General features: G+C 42.9%; 1 protein-coding gene across 2 annotated transcripts in view; it reads right to left on the reverse strand.

Annotated features, from left to right (window-relative positions):
• The window catches only part of LOC136874678 (sodium-dependent nutrient amino acid transporter 1), a 123876-nt gene that overhangs the window by 25775 nt on the left and 75920 nt on the right, over positions 1 to 22181 (reverse strand). For both annotated transcript variants that reach the window (XM_067148316.2, XM_067148317.2), the window contains 3 exons: positions 9732 to 9908; positions 6106 to 6205; positions 2622 to 2798 (listed from right to left, as the gene is read on the reverse strand). In XM_067148316.2, the coding sequence (XP_067004417.2) occupies positions 2622 to 2798; positions 6106 to 6205; positions 9732 to 9908 (454 nt within the window). The remainder of the gene's footprint in view (positions 1 to 2621; positions 2799 to 6105; positions 6206 to 9731; positions 9909 to 22181) is intronic.

The following is a 22181-nucleotide window of genomic DNA, read 5'->3' on the forward strand; positions in this document are numbered from 1 at the left end:
CCATAAGATTTGGGATCTACATATATGGAAAGCCGCACTTTGCAGAGCCATGTCCACCACACATGGCAAATGACCTCGGACCGGACCCGGGAACCAAGCCACCCCGACAACTGGAGCAACCAACAACAAGGCCACCTCCTCCATATACCCCACCACGTCACCCGCTAACCCATCTATACACCACCACCACCACTACCATCACCATCACCACCACCACCGCTACTACTCCCGTCCGCTCCCCCACCAACACTCCCATAACCACCTCAGTGATGACTCACTCCTCCCCTATCATGACGTCTCCTATTACTCCTTCCCCTCCCAGTCCACACCGGCCGTCAGAAGAAGATCAAGCCTCCATGACTACAGACGCAGTAAGACAGACACCTCCACCAGCTCCCGAGCCCAACAGGACACCTCCACCAGCACCCGAGTCCACCACCAGCGTAGTCGTCCGGGGTGTCAACCCAGCCATCCCAGCAGAACTCATCTGCCACGAAATTCAACGTTCAGGAACACAACTGAAGAAGGCAACCAGAATATACAACTCAGCCGGGCCCACATACATGGTGCGTCTCGTACTCCAACCGCAAGAAGATGCCCAACTTCTTATTCAACAAGGAATACAACTGTTTGGAAGGCACTACAGGGTGGAATCATCCCGTTCACCTCAACAACCCACCACCCGCCCCCACCCACCTAGCAACCGTCCCCATCAACCCCCCAACACCACCTACCGAATCCAACTAACAAATCCCACCTCCTACTCACATCCCTCGACAACATAACCCTCTTATACCAACAAAACCTCAACCTACTACTCCCTAACAGCTGAACAAACACCAATTGTAACTCAATCATCACACCAATTGTAATATGCAATGTATCTTATAAATGTAAACCTAATAACTTGTAATGTATGTATCTAAGTATATCTAATACAAAGCACAAGAGCAGAGACTGCACCCTTAGCCAAGAGGCCAATCCCCCACACCACCAAAATTAAAAAGCACCATCCTTTTATCTTCCAATCCTTTAAAATCTCCAAACCCCGCGAAATCTCCTGGCCAGAGAAAAGGCGTAACCTTCTAGGTGGCCCGCCCCATCCCTTCGGGAAGGGGAATGAAAACATTCCCCTTGGTCCTTGTAAGGGAATGAAGAGTGGTGACGCTCCGCCGTATCCTATTCATCTTTGCATGGGGTGACTAAAGTTTTCAAAAACCTCTAAACTTCGTAAATCCTTTTGGCACTAATGTTTCTCATTAAGTCACCCCAACTATTCCTGTAAGGGGGGCAAGTGTTTCGCCTCCTAGCCTTTTGTTTATGGTCGGTCATGTGCAACCTTTTCTTTTTACACCAAGGCCCCTTAGTATGGGCAATTATGCCCCTGTATATTTATTTCTGCGTGTAAAGTTTTTCTGGTGTTAGTTCCCTTTGGGAACAGTGAACCCTATCACTGTCGAGCAATAGATAAGCCCACATTGAGGCAACTTAGTATAAATAATTCAATTGAGGTTGATGCTTGATAATGCTTGTTGTTTAAAGGGGCCTAACCTCGAGGTCATCGGCCCCTTTTTCAATTGAGGCCAACCGATAGGTAGTCAGGCAGAATTGGAGTGCGCCATAAGAACCTAACGTCTCTGCGAGGCGGGACGATGGTATATTTGGAGCGCAGACTCCTATGTTGTGTAAATGATCGGAGCAAAACATGCTCTTGTAACAGATTGTTCCTGTCAAGAGCAATAAGGCGCTTTTCTATGTAAATCAACATATTGATAATTATCGCCGGCCCCGTAGTGTAGGGGTAGCGTGCCCGCCTCTTACCCGGAGGCCCCGGGTTCGATTCCCGGCCAAGTCAGGAATTTTTACCTAGACCTGAGGGCTGGTTCGAGGTCCACTCAGCCTACGTGATTAGAATTGAGGAGCTATCTGACGGTGAGATGGCGGCCCCGGTTTAGAAAGCCAAGAATAACGGCCGAGAGGATTCGTCATGTTGACCACATGACACCTCGTAATCTGCAGGCCTTCGGGCTGAGCAGCGGTCGCTTGGTAGGCCAAGGCCCTTCAAGGGCTGTAGTGCGATGGGGTTTGGTTTGGTTTGGTTTGGTTTGTACCTGATGTTCGGACTTCTAAGTCCCCTATATTGCTAGAGCTGACGATCTCATTAATATTGTTGTTATTCATTCATATTTTCTATTTTTCAATTTTTAAACGAGAAAAAGAGGAAAGAAATAAAATTTCAAAATTTGTTGTGTTAACTTCTGCTCTAGTTAATTCCTTGTCCATCCATTCAACCCTCACGCTTCTTATCCCTCTGTGAACCACGGAATCTCCGGAACAATAAAGAGAGCTCTTACAACTGGCTAACAGGTTGCTGTTCCGTACCTGTTTATTATTTGGCATTCCCTGCTTGCCTTAAAACGTTTAAAAACCATTACACTACCATGTTACGACATGCTAGGTTTTCCTAAAATTGCATCACCGTGAGGATCCATTGTCATGCTCAAAACACGTATATATTTCTTTTTTTCTGAGGAATATGTCATAGCGACATAAATCTGTCATACCTTGATACTGAAAAGATCAAAACATTTAAAAAGTTTATGACAAAGGCTGTAACTTACCATACGCTTCGGATGGTAGATTAACGTTGTTGTATTGGAGAGGCTGCACGTTGTTGAGCGCGTACAGCAGGATTACCAACAGTAACGCAGGTGTGAAGAAACACCAACACAATCGCCAGTACAGAGTCGTCTTGCGGCCCAGCATGAACTCCAGATCCTGACAGAAGTTCTCCACTCCTAGAGAAGAAAATCCGTAAACATAAGTAAATACGTAATCCTCATAACTTTCGAGATTTCTTTGTTTTTTATGTTACGCCATCATACAGATTATATCCTCAATATGCGTCACCATATGTTTTGAGGTCATTGAGAAATCTTGAAAACTTCAAAGAACCAAGAAATTTTATGACCCCATGGCTGACACTTGTTAACATACACAGGCTCCAGACATGCTCGAGGATTTCTTAAAAAGATCAATATAGTATGTCAGTGTGATTGGGATTCCTCATAAAATTGGAGATGCTGTGGTTGTGATCTCTGTGAGTACATTTTTTTTCGCTATTTGCTTAACGTCGCACCGACACAGATAGGTCTTATGGCGACGATGGGATAGGAAGCGGCCGTGGCCTTAATTAAGGTACAGCCCCAGCATTTGCCTGGTGTGAAAATGGGAAACCACGGAAAACCATCCTCAGGGCTGCTGACAGTGGGGTTCGAAACTACTATCTTCCGGATGCAAGCTCACTGCTGCGCGCCCTTAACCGCACGGCCAACTCACCCGGTGGTGTGAGTACTCACGTAAAACTTCAAGCATACTTAATTCCTTTTTGATGGTCAAACACAACACACTAAAAAAAAATTTTCAACTTATTAGGTCGTGCTGAGTGTCCGCCTCTGTGGTGTAGTGGTTAGTGTGATTAGCTGCCACCCCCCGGAGGCCCGGATTCGATTGCCGGCTCTGCAACAAAATTTAAAAAGTAGCACAACGGCTGGAACGGAGTCCACTCAGCCTCTGGAGATCAACTGAGTAGTGGGTGTTCGATTTCTACCTGAGCCATCCTCGAAGTGGTTTTCCGTGGTTTTCCACTTCTCCTCCAGGCAAATGGTACCCAACTTAGGCCACGGCCACTTCCTTCCCTCTTCCGTGTCTGTCCCTTCCTATCTTCCAATCCCCGACAAGGCCTCCGTTCAGCACAACAGATCAGGCCACCTGGGTGAAGTGCTGTTCCTCCTGCCCAGTTTCATCCCCACCCAAAAGTCTGACCCTCCGGGACAAAGCCGTAGAGGTGGGATCCCTCGCTGAGTCCGAGGGAAAATCCGACCCTGGAGGGTAAGCAGATTAAGAGAGAAAGAAGGGTTGTGCTCAGTACATACTTTAGGCAGTTGTTCAGGGATACCTTCTGAGTATTTTCGTATAAGGGACATGTGGTCTCCGGCGGCTTGTTGCAGAGTAATCATGTAATTACGATTTATTCGTTTTGTTACACCAATCATACTTGTTTCTGTGAAAATACCTTCATATCAGTGAAAACCTGTAATATGCAATAACCAAACTGTACAACACGAAACAGAGAGTAATGCAACAACCCTCAAACGCTGTTCTGCTAGTGTACAGTATAGTACAGTACGTAACAAATGCAGAACTGTCCCCTCACAGGTATTGTTCAAAATGTCGACCACCATGATCACGGCATCATTAGCTTCTGGCACGTTAAAGAACTCCTCCGAGACTGAATTCCGATATCCCGGCGTTTGTCAAGAACTAGCATTTATTGTTGCTATTGATGCTTTCACGGCCCGTACTTATAGACATGATATACAGGCTTTTGGGCGTATGCCGTGTCAAGAATATAAGGTTAAATTCTCTGCGTTTCCCAGAGAACTTTGCTCTGCGTCTTCAGAAGACGGGAAGCTGTGGAAATACGTAGAAATCCTAACAATTTCAACAGGGACACTGACTATCGAGTATTACGTCGTTGCCAGTCATTAAGGATTTACGTAAGTAGTTCCCTTCACTGTCCCTTCACTATTGTTATTTCGTTTCAGTGTTTTCCAAATTCGTACGCTCCCCATCGCCAGATGTTTCATTCCAGACTTGTGTCAATGTCATACTTTCATATGTGTGTACACATGTTATGTGACTCCCTCTCAGACTGATTCTGACGGTTCCGTCAGTTTCCACTTCGAATGCTAGCGCTGTACCGCGTACGGTGAACCATCTGGTGACGAATGTCTCTTATACTAATGTACTCAGAAGGCATCCCTGAACAACCTCCGAACATTTGTCGGTGGAGTTCGGGTTCACTCTGTATACAGAAGAAATGTTAAATGCAGGGCAATAATAATGTTATTGGTTTTACGTCCCACTAACTACTTTGACGAATGAGAAAGAAACAGAGTTATTAAGAGGGAAGGTAAAACATCTAGAAGAGGAGGTGTTGATGATGAAGAAGGAAGCAGAGGGGTTCAGGCAGGAGAGAATGAAGAAAGCCATATTTAAAAATGGTGTAGAAGAAGGAGAGAAAGAAGGAAGGATTGATTTAATTTATAAGGTGGTAGAGGTCATAGGAGATAGGATGAAGATAAATTTCAGTGAAGTGGACATAGACGATGTGGAGAGAGTGGGCAAAGGGAAAGGGCGAAAACCAATTAGGGTGCAATTTTTCTCTACCTTAATGGCAGAAATTGTGCTAAGAAACGGCAGTAACTTGCAGGGTCAGACAGTATGGGTGAGGAGGGACGTGGGCAAAGATGGTGTGGAAAACATGAAAATTCTGAACAGGCATCTTTGGAAAACGAGGAAGCAGGGGCTAAAAGCCCGCATAAGAGGTCAGAGACTAGTGGTGACGAATGGGAGATGGGTGAAGGAGCACTCAATGGCGAAGCTGAAAGAGATGGACGGACACGTCAGTTCTGAGAGGGGAATGATGGCAGTGCAAGATGGAAGGCAGGAAGCAGAAACAACTAGGGGTGAAGTGGAGAAAGGAGTGGAGATCAACCCATATGGAAGTGGACAATGCAATGTGGATACAGAAGAGCAGAACAGTGAAGGGGCGAGTGAGGGTGAGCCGCAAGAAGAACTACTTTGACGGTTTTCGGAGGCGCCGAGGTGTCGGAATTTTGTCCCGCAGGAGTTATTTTACGTGCCAGTAAATCTACCGACACGAGGCTGACGTATTTGAGCTCCTTTAAATACCACCGGACTGAAACAGGTTCGAGCCTGCCAAGTTAGGGGCAGAAGGCCAGTGCCATCAACCGTCTGAACCACTCAGCCCGGCTTAAGTAGAGAACAAATGTTGTCTAAGCCACCATAGTTCAGTTAGTAAGAACATCCGACTTGAAATCGGAAGGTTCTGTGTTCGGATACCACTAGTGTCCAGGTGGCCATTTTTGTACTTAACATCTCTTCGGTACATTTCGTATGTACTGAACACGACCTCATACGTTGAAAGTTTACTTCGAGTACAATGTGGTCGTGAAAATTCAATATTTATTATCATAAAATAGCTTATAAACGAATCATTATTCTAATGGTAACACTCACCGTATATCCATGCTACGGCCGCCATCTGCACACAGCCGAGGACGAACAGGGTGAACGTGACTGAGTAGCCATCTATCAGAGTCAGAATGTACTGACCACCCTGGAACATACAGCAATGAGGTTTTAACAGCTCTTCCGTGGATATAGGAACATACAATTACATAGAACAGATAAAGTGCCTTTTCCAGTTTTCTGGGCAATGTGGGGATTTGGAGGGTACGACTCCATATTGATCGCTGGCACTACTACTACTAAAATGTTTTCATTCCTCCCCTGAAGGGGGAGGCGGGCCTCTTAGACGGTGACGCCGTCTCTCAGGCCGGGAGATTTGTTACGGTGAAGGAGATGCTCGGAGAAGGTGAGGCGGTTGGCAGCCGTGGTCTATACGAGGAACTATCCCAGCTTTCGCCTTACTGCTGGAGAATGGAAAACCACGGAAAACCATTCTCAGGATAGCCAACAGTTGGGCCCAGCCTTGAGGTCCAGCCCTTTCCCATCTACCGAATGCAGAGCCATAGAGCCACTGTTGAGGCACGGTAGAGCCGGTGGCCACCCGTCCTCAGCTCGGTTGGCCGGTCGGAGCGCAGAGTTGTCTGACCACGAACCAGCTGTGGCCACTTGTTTTTCAATTAACTTTGACACGGCAGTTTCTTCTGACAGAACTGTCTGGATTATTTCTTCTGAGTACACGTAGAATATAGGGGCAAAACATCTTCTTAGGTCGTTGACTCCCCGAATAAATAGCATTAAAACATGTAGAATACCCAAGGAAGAATAACACATCCTTTTGATTTCTATTTCATCCGAAAGTTATGTTCCTTCTTTTAATTACAGCTGTCTCGTTGTGATAAAAGGTTTCTAATAGTGTTGATATTCTCCTTCATACGTGGCGAACGAAAGGCTCGCACTCGTTATATTGTTAAAATACTTTAAAAAATCGAGTAATTCACATATGTTGTGTTCACTTTGTAGGATACATTTACTGTACAATATTTTTATACGACTTGTATTTGTTGTAATTTGTTCAGTTTTATAAGCGTACTCATTTCTGCATTTACTACACTCTTGAAATTTGTAGGGTCCAGTTGCTCACTGTCAGTTGAATACTTAACTCCGTCTTACGGAACATGCGTATACCAGTACATGGAGAAATGTTATAAATGAATTTGTGAAAAAAGCGACCAGGGAAATAGGCGCCATGTTGAAAACATACGAAAGAAGCAGCCACGGACAACTCCGAGGACAGTACAGTTACCCCATTCCTTTCTCTTATCATTCCTGTCCTGTTCCTTGGGATCCTGGTATGGAAGTACTATGAACCAATAAAGGTAAGACATGCCCGTGCTACAGAGGCTACGCATAGGCCTACTATATATAGCGGATGAATGAGGACAGAACCGTGATATGGCGCTGTTTGAAGGAAAAATTAAAGAGACATCAAGGAGCGTGAAAGATCCAAGGTGGAGAAATTGTGAGACAAGTGTAGATACTATTGACGGCAACTGGAAACGATAAAATTGTAGTTCTAGGTAGCTGTGATTGGTTGAAATACCAGGTATTCTTTTACTAGATTGTTTACTATCCCCGTAATACAACCTGTGACAATAAAGTTCGGTGAAATAAGTGAGAACGGTCGATCCGGCAACACTGGCCACACACAACGCTGCACCTACGTAGCAGCAGGTTTTGACCACCTGCTCCCAACGTTGTTCAATTGAGCATCGTGTGTGTGCCGTGTAAGACATGTTTGACACAGTGCGTGTTTAGTGCGTTGGTTCTGAACTGCGAACAGGAACATGAACGATCAAAAGATCAATGTACAGTTGTTTTTTAAGCTTGGCAAGACACCGAAATAAACGCATGCGATGCTGGTACGTGTTTACGAAGATCAAGCACTGTCCTTGGAGTGTGTGTACGAGTGATTCGCCCGTTTTCCAGGAGGCCTGGAAAGTGTTTCTGACAACCCCCGTAGCGGTAAACCGGCGACCGCCGTCAGTGACGAAGGTGAGGACATTAATCACAAACGATCGGCGATTAGCTGTGCGCATGAGAGCGGATGAACTTCAGATTAACCGTGAATCCGTGCGACAAATCGTTACCCAGAAGTTAGGGAAGAGGAAAACGTGTTCTCGTCTTGTGCCACATCACTTGACTGACGATCAGATGCAGGCACGTTTAGAGGCTTCACAGGATTTTGTCGAAACGGCGGATGCGACACCAAATATCTTGAACTCTATTTTCACTGAGGATGAAACCTGGTGTCTCAGGTATGACCCTGAAACGAAACGGCAAAGCATAGAATGACGTTCTCCGGGATACCCTCGTCGGAAAAAAGGTCAGAGCCGAAAAGTCACTCATCAAACTCGCTTTGAGAGGAAAAAGGCTTGACGATATTCTTGACATCCAACGAAACGCGACGAGGCGTTTGAACACCATCCCAAACTAAGCCTTCTTGCAAAGTTTCCAGACATGTATCGCCGATCTCAGCAGTGCATAGTTATGGGAGGGGACTATTTCGAAGGGCAGTAAGGTCACTGTCGTGTATTGTTCATCTATGTTGATAGTAAAGGACTATTAACCGAACTTTATTGTCACAGGTTGTACTTAAAGAAGCATTCTGACAGATAGGGCTGGAGGGAGGAGCATTACACGTGCCATTGAACGATGTTGCCACATTCTTGCATTCCGTTCTCCTTCCCCTCGTTTCCGGCTCGCTTGTTCTTTCAGACCGCTCAGAAGAGAGAGGTTTGGCAACTCCAAGCAACTCGACCAGGCCAGCAGGCGTATCTCCATAGCAACCTCAGTGGGGACGTCCACGTTTCCATGGCAACCATGCCCCTTACTCCGTTCTTCCCATCCGGGCAGGCAGTAAACGGACCTCCCTCTAAGATCTGTTTTGTTGTTGGTGATATTGTTATCTGAGCCAGCATTTCTGAAACTAAATCATACCCTGTGCTATGAAGTTCAACCAGTTTTCCGGAGTACTTATTTTTGTAATCGATGTGCTGATGAATTAACATTAAAAAGTGCGTACAGGCACGATAAAATGAAAGTGATAAAACGAAAACAAAATTGTAGCGATAGACAGCTGTTAATTGATTGATTGATTGATTGATTGATTGATTGAAATTCCTTATATTGTTATCGGTCACTGATTAATGAACTAAACAGTCAAAATAATAAAAACATACAAAACTAAACAAAAGTAAGATATATTATGCATGATGTTAATAAGAACTTCTAGCTCACGAGTATTGACGAAACTATGAAATTTTTGTTTTGTTTTAATACTGATTTTGCCTTATTATTTCCTTGTTTTCCTTTCATTTTATGTTTTAAAGACGACACAGACATCCAATCCCCGAGCCAGTGGAAATAAACAACTAAGGTTAATATCCCCGACTCATCCGAGAATCGAAGCCGGGGCACCTTGAACTAAAGGCCAGCACGCTAACCATTTAGCCATGGAGCCGGACGTCATCCGATCGATTTTAAACATACAGTACCTCATCAAAGTGGCCTTCAGTAGCCGCTTATTTCAATGGACGCTTTCTTCACGACTCTCTTGCAAATACTCTGTTCTTTAAGGAATCCCATTTCTTAAGCCTGCAGATGACAGTACTTACGGGCGTTACGTAGATCAGGCCGACCAGGAAGCCAACACAACAGGTTGCTAGCGCTACGGGCCAGTAGGGTAGGTGAGGCCATTGGTCTCGTATTGCGGTTATCACCAGTCCCACCAGGGCCACAGCACTGCCCACTCCAAGGGCGTACAGCATGATGAAGAATAGTACTGAAAACACCTACAAACATAAAGAAATGCATGCATTTCTCAGAAAACTCTTACAGACAATAAATAATCTTGTGTCATTAATTACTTAAGGATCTCCACCTCTATAAAGGAAAAGACAGAACTTCAGTTTTCTTTCTTTCTTTCTTTCTTAATCTGTTTACCCTCCAGGGTTGGATTTTCCCTCGAATTCAGTGCGGGATCCCACCTCTACAGCCTCAAGGGCAGCGTCCTGGAGCGTGAGACATTTGGTCAGGGATACAACTGGGGAGAATGACCAGTACCTCCCTCGCCCAGGCTGCCTCTCCTGTTATGCTGAACAGGGGCCTTGTGGGGAAATGGGAAGATTGGAAAGGATAGACAAGGAAGAGGGAAGGAAGCGGCCGTGGCCTTAAGTTAGGTACCATCCCGGCATTTGCCTGGAGGAGAAGTGGGAAAACCACGGAAAACCACTTCCAGGATGGATGAGGTGGGGATAGAACTCACCTCTACTCATTTGACCACCCGAGGCTGAGTGGACCCCGTTCCAGCCCTCGTACGACTTTTCAAATTTCGTGGCAGAGCCGGGAATCGAACCCGGGCCTCCGGGGGTGGCAAGTAATCACACTAACCACTATCAATTATATTCATTATTCTAGGATATGCAGGCTTCTTTTCCATCTTATGCTTATCCTTCATTACTCTCGTTTGTACTTGTTTTGACGTTTATAATTTCCCTTTTCCCCATACTTTTTAAAATATAAAAATATTTTGCTGTTCTTCCTGGTTTAATCTACTCTTTATTTAATATTTTAGCAATTGTATACAATTCTCCCTCTCTTTCTATTTTTGTTTTACATTCAGTTCCCAGATATTTTACTCTCATTCCTTCGGTTGCCCTACAAACTCTTAAGAAATGCGCCTCTTCCATTTCTTCTCCACAGAGTAGACACTGATTTTCATTACTTCTTTCTCTCTGACCCTTATTTTTATAAATTCCCATAAGCCACCACACACTTCCTGTCAGCTCTGTGTTAGGAAGCCTTTCTATCCTTATTGCCACATTTCGTATGATTTTACGAAATTCCAGATATTTGTACTAAATATGTGACGTCACCCGCAAACTGTGTTATATTACAAGATGACGCTGTGTTGACTCGCGCGCTCAGTTGGAGGTTAGCTGAAACTGCGAAAACAAGTTAATACGGTTATGTAACCCATCTCCCACCAAAAAGAAAGAAACATACGCGGTTTTCAAGAGGCTCCCTTCTGAGCTTTCCATACTGAACAAACACGCAAACAACCCCAACACATATATACATTCCTCATACAAAACGAATTAAACACACAATAACACCTTCAATCACAAAACATTCACGAACTCAGAAACACTTTGTGTGAGCGATCGAAAACAGAACCTCTCAGTATTACCAAAATCATTGAAATAAAACCAGTAACGTCGTAATGGAAAATTACATGTTATGTTGTTATAGGGAAATTTATGAACTATTGTCGCGGCCACCAAATTAGGCGGGTCAGAGAAATTACGCTGTTGCCAAGGTTATGTAGCAACTGGCCAAGAAATGTCCAACTGAACACATCTTTTCGGAGCACGAGGCAAGTTGTTCTCTCTCAAGCTCCTGATGTTACTTCATACAATGTTTCAAAACGAATTATATTACAATCTTCAGAAAAGACTGCTGATTTCAGTGGTATAACTATTTTCTATATAAACCGCTTTAAATAGTTATTGAAAATAGCATCTTGAACGAGTAAATTTAAATCCGTAGAATCATGTATTGAAAATTTCAGTAAGCGGCCAAGTTTTTATTTCTTAAGCCAATGAAATTTTGTCTGCGAGAAAAATGTAAAAAATCGCCTAACTTATATTTTTTAGCTGAAACATATTTCCGTGAGTCTTGTAATTTTCCTGGAATATCGCCCGGAAAGCGATCATGTAAATGTCGCTATACTGAGAGTCAACTTAAGACCTTAGCGGTCCCTTTGATGTTAGTCAGACTTCTGGTCGGTGAAAAGGCTTCCGCAGCGCCAAATAGTTCCCTAGGTTTGTTACTTGTTCCTGAAGTCAGGAACTTCCTTCAGTTTGGTTAGATATTCTGGTGAACTGACTTGATGAATTAAAATTTTTGCCCTGTATAAATATGGAAAATATATCACAGGTTGTATGTTATTCGGGTTCGTTACCAACTCTTATATTTCATACGTAGATGGCTGTGAATAGTTATTGTTCTCAGTGGTGTATGTAGCAAAATAATAATAATTTAATATGATATTGATATCTTATTGCACTGTGTACTTAGTAAGTTTGTTCGAGTTCATTCCACTGTTGATAAGTTCGCATAATAGGTGGGACGTTGAAGATGGATCCAAGAAAACTGTTGGCAATACTGGCTGCAACAGCGTGTTCACTGTTCAGTATTCATAATGGCTGCCAGCTGTGAGCAAGACGTGTGTGATGCTGTGACGCTTGAGTTCCCTGTGAAATACTTTAAAGCTAACAAAAGTAGAGGAAAATAAAGTAGAAAATCTAAACCAAATTGTTTTAAACGAGATTAGAATCCACTGTGGACTGTGGAAGACGTGAAAAAGTCCGCGCAGCTGATCGGCGTTTCTGTGTACAGTGTTTACGCCGCTCGCTTGGAATGGAAAATCCAAGTCTCCAGGGAAAGAACGATGTGTCAGCTCAGCACTCGCCGTAAATAAAACAGGAAGGGCCTTAACACGGTATGGGAATAGGATCTTTGGCGTATTCGATGATAATAATAATAATAATATTAATAATAATAATAATGTGTACTTTTCTTTATATTCGCAACCGCACTCTACCTACAGAAATGTTGTCATGAGAGGATCATGAGTTCGTTTTTACCTTCCGAATGACGAGACTACAATATTTACAACATTCCTGGAAGCATTGTATTTTGCAATCCCACTCACCGGTGGGTTTTTCAGCTTTTTTAACTATGAGAAACTGCCACTGACAGTCGTTGCAAGAGAGCGGAATCGTATACGTATGTTGTAAGTCTCCATGTGCCTCACACAAATCGCATTATGAAACAAAAATAATTCTTGCTTCTCTTGCCTCGGAATTCGTCAGTAATCTGTAGGTTTTATATGGTCAATGGAGGAATAAATAGGTGTGGTACGTAATCAAAGTACAGCAATGTGAAAGGCAGTGATTTCGTTTGATGCTTCACTATTTCAGAATGAAGTACTGTACTTGTCAGATGGACGCACGGCGTTAATGATAAGCTGGTTGTGGCGGAGATTGAGAACGGTGACGAGACGGGAAGGGGGAACAGGGGACGTGCTCACGTGCGGAAGGATACTTTTCCTAAGCTCTTAACTTGAATTTCAGTATAGCTGAGGCAGTTCGGGGCGCGCGCGCCAGCACAGGCTGCAGGACGCTGTAAATACTTCCGTATTACATATTATGACTTTAAATATTTGAAAACTGTATATTGTACTGAGTAATATAGAAAAAACTACTTTAAAATAGGTTTACATTAATTTACAAGGAATTAAGAATCGGTTTCTAGCTTCAAGGCAGTCTAAGATTTCTTAGTCATTGTCACCACTCATTTCACTATCTGCCGAGTCGTCATTTACACTGATGATGAATGGCTCCATTCTTTCGTCCCTAACTATTTCCTTGGCCCAATCGTCTGAAGATTTTCCTCGTGATTGAAGCACCTTTCCCAATCTGCAGCAGTCACACGGTCGATGGCTTCTGACGTGAGTTTTTCTACGTCCTTTGTTTTAAATGTTTTGTTCCTCTCTGCCACTTCTCTCTTGACTCTAGCTCAAATCACTTCACGTTCACTATCCATATTTAACTGCACTTACGGTGCGAGCTCAACAGCTGCATGACAGGGAATGACTCGGGTAAGGTACTTGAGTCTAGGGAATGTCGAGTGAGCAGCCATCATCGGCTTTGCTCGTGACTGCTCGAGAAACCTCGGCGTTTAGTACCGCCTACCTAGCTATTGCGCGCCACGTGTGGGGCAAGGAGAAGAAGAAGCTCTGTTTTGTTTGTTGTTGGTTGCAGCTTTTCGCGAAGCCAGTATTGCTTTTAAATCGTGCTGCTGTGTTCAGACTGTGTTAATAGACTTCTGCAGTATTTGGAGGTCCACTTCATGAAACAGTGAATTAGTTACGTGCATTAAGTGGTTTATTGCGCATTGTAGTGAACTTTTTGTGCTTGCACAATGGACAATTTCGTATGTAGTGAGTGTAATCAATTTGTTACTCCAGTAAGAAAAATGTGTTATAGGCCCTCCGTCAGTAGAATAAACTCTTTCTTCTGCTTTCCTCGAGGCAAACCAGTGTAAGTAAATTCCAATATTGTGAAATATTAGTGGCGGTGCAGAGATTGCACTCATAGGTTTGACTTTAATTTGACTTTTTTTATGTTTTAGGTGTGATCAATGGAAGGGACCTACCTACATACATACAAGATATGTTGAGATCACTTCCAATCCACAGATTTTAGGAATCCTCGGCACTTTAGTCAGGGGTAAGTCATGAATCAATCACTCAGTCTCTTAATCTGCATTTAGGGCAGTCGGCCAGGTGGAACATTCCCTATTGGTTTTTTTTCCTAGCCTTTCCAATCCACAGATTTTAGGAATCCTCGGCACTTTAGTCAGGGGTAAGTCATGAATCAATCACTCAGTCTCTTAATCTGCATTTAGGGCAGTCGGCCAGGTGGAACATTCCCTATTGGTTTTTTTTCCTAGCCTTTCCAATCCACAGATTTTAGGAATCCTCGGCACTTTAGTCAGGGGTAAGTCATGAATCAATCACTCAGTCTCTTAATCTGCATTTAGGGCAGTCGGCCAGGTGGAACATTCCCTATTGGTTTTTTTTCCTAGCCTTTTCTTAAATGATTGCAAAGATATTGGAAATTTCTCGAACATCTCCCTTGGTAAGTTATTCCAATCACTAACTCCCCTTCCTATAAATGAATATTTGCCCCAATTTGTCCTCTTGAATTCCAGCTTTATCTTCATATTGTGATCTTTCCTACTTTTAAAGACACCAGTCAAACTTATTCGTCTACTAATGTCATGCCATGCCATCTCTCCACTGACAGCTCGGAACATAACTGAGATTCAGTATGGACCCAACATGATTTTTATCACTTGTAACATACCACTTAGTCGAGCAGCTCGTCTCCTTTCTCCGAAATTTTCCCAGCCCAAACTTTGCATTATTTTTGTAACGCTACTCTTTTGTTGGAAATCACCCAGAACAAATCGAGCTGCTTTTCTTTGGATTTTTTCCGGTTCTTGAGAATCAAGTTATCCTGGTGAGGGTCCCATACGCTGGATCCATACTCTAGTTTAGGTCTTACCAGAGACTTATATGCCCTCTCCTTTACATCCTTACTACAACCCCTAAATACCCTCGTAACCATGTGCAGAGATCTGTACCCTTTAGTTACAATCATATTTATGTGCTTATCTCAATGAAGATCTTTCCTTATATTAACACCTAGATACTTACAATGATTCCCAAAAGGATCTTTCACCATATCAACGCAGTAATTAAAGCTGAGAGGACTTTTTCTATTTGTGAAACTGACAGCCTGACTTTTAACCCCGTTTATCATCGTACCATTGCCTACTGTCCATCTTACAACATTATCGAGGTCATTTTGCAGTTGCTCACAATCTTGTAACTTATTGATTACTCTGTACAGAATAACATCATCAGCAAACAGCCTTATCTTTGATTCCACTTCTTTACACATATCATTTATATATATAAGAAAATATAAAGGTCCAATAATACTGCCCTGAGGAATTCCCCTCTTGATTTTTACAGGGTCAGAAAAAGCTTTGCCTACTCTAATTCTCTGAGTTCTATTTTCTAGAAATATAGCCACCCATTCTTGTTTTCTTCATGGGGCCTCTAAATATTAGTTCCTAATTAGTGTCGACCTCTAAGATCTTTTGCTACCATGTTTTTCCTTCATTCCCACCTAGATATACCTGCTCCCTTCACAAAGCAGCAGGTTGTTCTTATTGGGTCTTCTTGGATTTGTCCTCTCACTTCACCTGGTAGTCCTAGAGTAGAGAGTCTGATTCTACCCAACGCCTCACATTCGAAAAGTATGTGTTCAGCTGATTCCTCTGCTTCATTGTATTTCCTACATATGTTGTCTCTTATTACTCCAATTCTATGTAGGTTTTTTTTTTTTCAGATGGCAGTATCCTGTCAACAGGTCTACTACCCATCTTATATTTCCTCTGTTGAGTTTCAACAACTCTTTAGTATGCTTCTTGTTTAATCCTTTTTCAGTTCCTTTGCAAGCCTGCATCCTGGAGTAATTTTCCAGTTCTCCATTTGTCTCTTTTGTACCCATTTTCCTATGTAGTGTCGGGCTTGTCCATAGGAAATCCCACATACAGGTTCCGGGCCTACAAAATGTGTTTCTGCCACTTTCCTGGCCAGTTTATCTGCCTTTTCATTTCCTTCTATACATTTATGCCTGGTACTCATGTTATTTTGACAATGTTGTACTTTGAGAGCTTCAGAAGAAATGAGTGGCAATACCAGACAATTCTGGATATTATCCGGACTGCCTCTAGTGCCTTAATGGCCGCTTGGCTGTCCGTTAAAATGAAAATGTTCTTATTCCTATAGTTCATTTTCAGATGTTCTTCAAGACATGTGATTTATATGGGTTGATTTCAGAATCTTCTGGAGCCTTGCTGTTTCATTGTGTGCTTCCACTTTCTCACAGAACGGTCTCCAAGATTTTCTTTTTGCTTTCCATATCTCTAGGTTATACTCAGTGAGTTTCCTATGATATACGTCCCACATACCATTTCTAGATGATATTCTATACAACATCCTAACCTCTTTTTTCATTTTGGCTAGTTTGTTGTTCCACCACCTTACTTTTTGGTGTGTTTCTTTTCTTTGAGAGGACAGTTGTCATGGAATGAGTCTATTATGGCCTCTTCTAATACTTTCAGTGCCCATCCAATTCTTTCTGTCCTCTCACATTAGTTTGAATTTCTTGTACAGCCTTCCCTAGAACTTCTCTGTATCTATCCCAGTTAGTTCTTTTTTTACTCTGTACATGTCAATCCCACATAGTCTCGCATCTATTGCAAATTGGATGTGCTGGTGGTCTGCCAATCATGGTTTCTCCAGTACCTTCCAGTCTTTAATAAAGTTTGCAATATGCGTAGTGCTGAGTGTAATGTCTATTACCTCCCGACGATTTTTATTTATAAACGTAGGCTTGTTTCTTGGTTTTAGTGTCGTCAAGAGTTCCAATAATAAACTCTAGTAAAGACTCACCTCTTGCATTGCTGCCCCATGCCGTGTGATGTGAATTTGCATCTGCTCGAAGGACTTAGTGTTCGCCTTTCCTCTTTGCGTTGCAAATTAGGTTCTCAACTTCTTCTGGTGGGGACACATTAGTTGAGTCATATGGGAGGTATGCAGAGCCTATGGTTATATCTCTGGGAGCTTCCCAATTTCCAAGTTTTATCTTTTATCTTGGCTGCCAATAAATCCTTGGAACAATGTTCCTGCATCAGAAGGCATTGTAGTCTTCTGCTCACAAGTAAACATGTTCTAGGCATATTCGATGTAGTATCGTACATTAACTTACCTCCAGATTCCGTGAGTCCTGCTATTCTGCCTTAACTACCCGTTGCTTGTGTATAAAAGCCACATCGATAGCCTCGGACTTGAACTTCCTGACGAAATTGGCAACAGCTGACTTTTTATGTTGTAGGTTGGCCTGTAGAACTTTCAGTACCATCCTTGCCAACGCTAGGTTTTGTTTTTCCCTTGATTACTTGAAAGTTGATCTGCCCAAGTCCAAGCTTGGCCTTAAGGCCTCTCTTCTTGAGCTCTTCAAAAGCTCTTTCATTAAGGGCCAGTAGTTGTTGCATTCAGCACTCTCCACTCTTTCGTCGGAAATTTGGTGTCATGCTCATGTATCCTGAAAGGCACATCATCAACCTTCATCTTGTCATATGGAGGAGGAATCTTGGCGATGACCTTTGTAGTATTCAGCACCTTCTTGACTTCTGCCACCTCCAAATTCTCCCCTATCCAAGGGTAGCAATTGGCCACTGTCTGTTCCAGCCAGCTTTTAGTTTCTGGATTTACACAGATCAGTACCACTGCTCCACTTTCCAGCCTCGGAGATTCGAGGAAGCCTGAAAGGCATCCATCTGACAGCGGTTTCATTTGCGCTATAAGAGCAAATGTAAGTTCCTTCACGTCATCCTCCTTCAGTTTCCCATCTGGAGAGGTTTAAGGTATTATTGCTACCTTGATTGAAGTTAGTCTTTCCGAAAAGGACATGACCGTCTCTTCTTTCTGGTTTTTGGCGGGCGGTTTTGTAGCCGAACTTGATGGCCTCAGCCTTTTGGGCATTGTCGGAGGGATAGCCTCTCGCCGATCCCTGTTCCTTGGCTTCTTCTCCGTCCAAGTTCCAGTCGCTATTTTGGCCTCCTTCCTCGCTCCCTTCCTTTCCTTGTAATATGCACTGTTGCGAGGTGGTCTGTCGATATGAAATCTGTTGATTTTCGAGGCAGAAATCTTCAGTTCTGTTTCTATGGACGTTCTGCTTTGCTTGTAGTAGGAGTCTGCTCTACTGGAGCTTCTGTTGCCATTTCTTGTTTTGAGTCAGCGACAGCCTGTCCAATTGGGACTTCTGTCTCCATTTCTTCATCTTGGGCTTGCTCCTGGATATGCTCTATTGGAGCTTCCATGGCTTCCCTTGATATCGAAATTTTTGAAATTGGCTCTTTTTAAGCAAACATATTTCAATCAATCATAGGTTTTTTGGCCCTTCTAGGGTCCTGAGCGTCGTTCCTACCATCCGTGGTGAGCCATACAGCCATACATTGTCCTCCCATAACTTAGGCTCTCCGTAGCAGAGACCACGCCCCTCAGTCGTCCATCCAGCGGTCCGCCCCTGGCCCGAACCTAGCCAGGTTTGTTCCCCCTTCAGTAGGCCTACTCACGTGGTCTCCACTTGGCATTATCATGACTGAGTTCGGGCCAGGCTACGTAGAGCAAAGTGATGTGTTGGTTCCAGCGCCCCGCAGTGAGCCTTCACCTCAGTCACCAGCCCCACTTCACCTGAACCACCGTATCACCCAGGTGGAGGAACCAAGGATGCCTCTCTAGCATGTGTGGGCGAGGCCTCCACTCCAAGCCTTGACTTGGGCTTGTAACAAAAGCCACCCATTCAGTCACTCTTTTTTTCTAGTCCAATTGCACTCATTTTTTCCAGTAGTCTCCCATGATCTACCCTATCAAATGCTTTACATAGGTCATCGCAATAAAGTCCATTTGACCTCCTGAATCCAGGATATCTGCTATATCTTGTTGGAATCCTACAAGTTGAGCTTCAGTAGAATAACATTTCCTAAACTCAAACTGCCTTCTATGAAACCAGTTATTAATTTTGCAAACATGTCTAATATAATCAGAAAGAATGCTTTCCCAAAGCGTACATGCAATGCATGTCAAACTGACTGGCCTGTAATTTTATGCTTTATGAAGTTAAATAGTTCTTGTGTATAAAACTTAACTTCCCTTTATTGCTTGAAATAGAGAAAATGAATATTACATACATACATAGCTACAGGCAGTTAAGCCCTTCAGCGTTCAGTCTGCAAGCCTCTGTGAGTTAAATAATAATAATAATAACTTAGTATTTTATTGCAGTCAATGGTCATAAGATTAAATTACAGTTCATAAATCCTTTAAGTTACACTAGAAAAACATGAGCATAATTTGAACATGAATATTTTGCACATTACAGCATAGTATCTTGCAATTTATTATTATTATTATATAATAAAGGCACCAAACAACATTTCACTACTCACAACGGGGAGTAAATATTAGTTGCAGCAGAAACATGTCAGCAATTATTTTCTCTGAGGACAGATAAGTGTGCGATACCTATGACAAGCTCCACCGCATGGAGCACAGATACACTGAGGACTTGGCCCGTGGTAACTGAACGCTGAAAACTGCCTTCACTCTGTCATTCCGACAATATTTTGCTTTTCACTACCTTTAGAGAGGGTTGTTCCTAGGCATTTCCTTCCTGCTTTTACTGCTGCGTCACTGTATGCCACCCATTCTTTCTCTATTGTATGCCTGTATCCTGGACTCCGTTACTTCCATAGGTCCGAGGCTTACTTGAAATGTTCCAAGGTAGGTCGATTCTGTGAAGCAGGATGCTACCTTACTTATAGTCCTAGTGACGACCTCTCCCCTGACGGGTCCTAGCCACCTGAGCACAAAGCAGGCCATGACTTGGAATATGTTAGGGTATCTCGAGTCTGAGGACCATGTTATAGGCAACTCAGCCGTTGCCTGTGGTTCTCGAACTAGGCGGTGACTGCAGTAACCCACACCATGGACCACAAGAAATAATAATATAATAATAATACATCTTGGGCTGTTACACAACTACTATGAAATTGATTGGTATTTCATAACAGTTCATCATATTCTTGTAATTTATATGCTGTATTATTATAGCCTACCAGTTTTGCATTTCATAGTACTATAGCATGGGCTTATTCAAAAAGCAATGTGTATAATTAATATGAATATTAACTTTGTTTCAATAAACTTTTTTTAGGCTAAAACCCAATTCTGTGCCAACACAGAATCTTCCCAGCAGCAGCATGAAGGGCGCTTTGGGATCAAGAAAAAGAGGGAGTCCACACAAGAGGGAGAGAGAAGTAGAAGAAGAAGAAAAAATGGAACATCTCCACCAGTACTGCTCAGGTGCAGCCAACAATTGTACTGAAGTAGGGCCTATAACACATTTTTCTTAGTGGAGTAACAAATTTGCAGCAATTGCCTGTAGGCCAGTAGGCCTTGACAAGGAAGAAGAAGTTTTCTTATGGGACTTTTTTTGTGGAAAATAATCGTCACTGTGTTTCACACTTTATCCCCCTTGAAGTAGAAGGTGGTGTGCTGATCATCGCTTTTGTGCTATGGGCATGTATAGTTGGGATTATTGGTTGGAGCTGTTTCTCAATTATATCTACATGTTTTGGTGATTCTATTGTTGCAAGAATGCTTTCAAATTTTTCTCGAAGCTTGGCCTTGTGCTCTTCTATGTCCTCACTTAGCCTTCTTTTCATGGGATTATGCAATTCCTTCAGAATAATGTCCTTTTCTTCGTTTGAAGGTGCTTCCTGAATGACTACATTTGTATCTGATTCTAAATAGTGTTCATTAGCACCACCAATATATTTAGCCGCTAGGTGTATATGTTTGCACATATTAAATTTAATGGAAGAGTCGTGGCATGTACAAACGTATGAATGAATGCAGGTATTGCACTCTGTACACTTCAGGTCACAGCCGCAATTCATTTCACCCGTTCTTCTGACCTCGTACAGTTCACTTTTCTTCGTGGATGGAACAGTCCATACATCCTCACTGCAAATAATTTCTCCTGGTTGTAACGATAATGAATTGGCATGCCTTAGTCTTATTTGTGAGAGTTTATTTGTGTTTGCCTTTATTCATGTAAATAAGGCGGTCATAAAGTTTATCTCTCACAAATCGCATGAGGATATGGATTGCGATGTCCAGTCTCTTAGGCTTCTTACCCTCCATGTATATGTGTTTAATTACTCCATGCATGCGCTCTAGATGCATGTTAGTGTTGAGGCTGGCATTGAGACGTTTACAATAAGCCCAGCTACTTGCAGAGTGTTCATAATTGGCCTCGAAATAAATACCAAAATCTCTTGTGTCAGGGTCACTTTTTAATTTATTTATTTCTTGATAGAGCATTCTCGAAAAAGCAGCCTCGTCTCTTTCCTCCAACAATACTCTGAGCTCCTTGTACACCTCCACCTGTTTCTCTCGGCCTTTAACTTTAGAAAGGTTTTTCCTCCAAGCACGGTCAACATGCCACGAACAGAACAGGCGGAATTTGGCAGGCATCATTACGCATAGCCAGGCACTGTAAAATGTTTCTGCCATGTCTGACATGAACACTTTTGGCTGTAGTGTCACTTGCAGAGCCTCTTTAATAACTCTGTAAAACACTTCCATCACAAATGCATCCGTCCTATTTGATAGCATGAACGCGCATGGAAATCCTTGGAACTTGCCATCTACGACTAGGAGGGTAGTTAGTTCAAATTCGTACTTATTTAAACCATGTGTGCTGTCAATACAAGTGAACTTGTCGCCGTATCGTAGTAACGTTTCTTGCTGCGCCTCATGCATTATAATTAGAACGAAGTCCTCTGGTTTTAAT

This window comes from Anabrus simplex, chromosome 5, assembly GCF_040414725.1.
Source record: "Anabrus simplex isolate iqAnaSimp1 chromosome 5, ASM4041472v1, whole genome shotgun sequence".
In the NCBI taxonomy this organism is placed as follows: domain Eukaryota; kingdom Metazoa; phylum Arthropoda; class Insecta; order Orthoptera; family Tettigoniidae; genus Anabrus; species Anabrus simplex.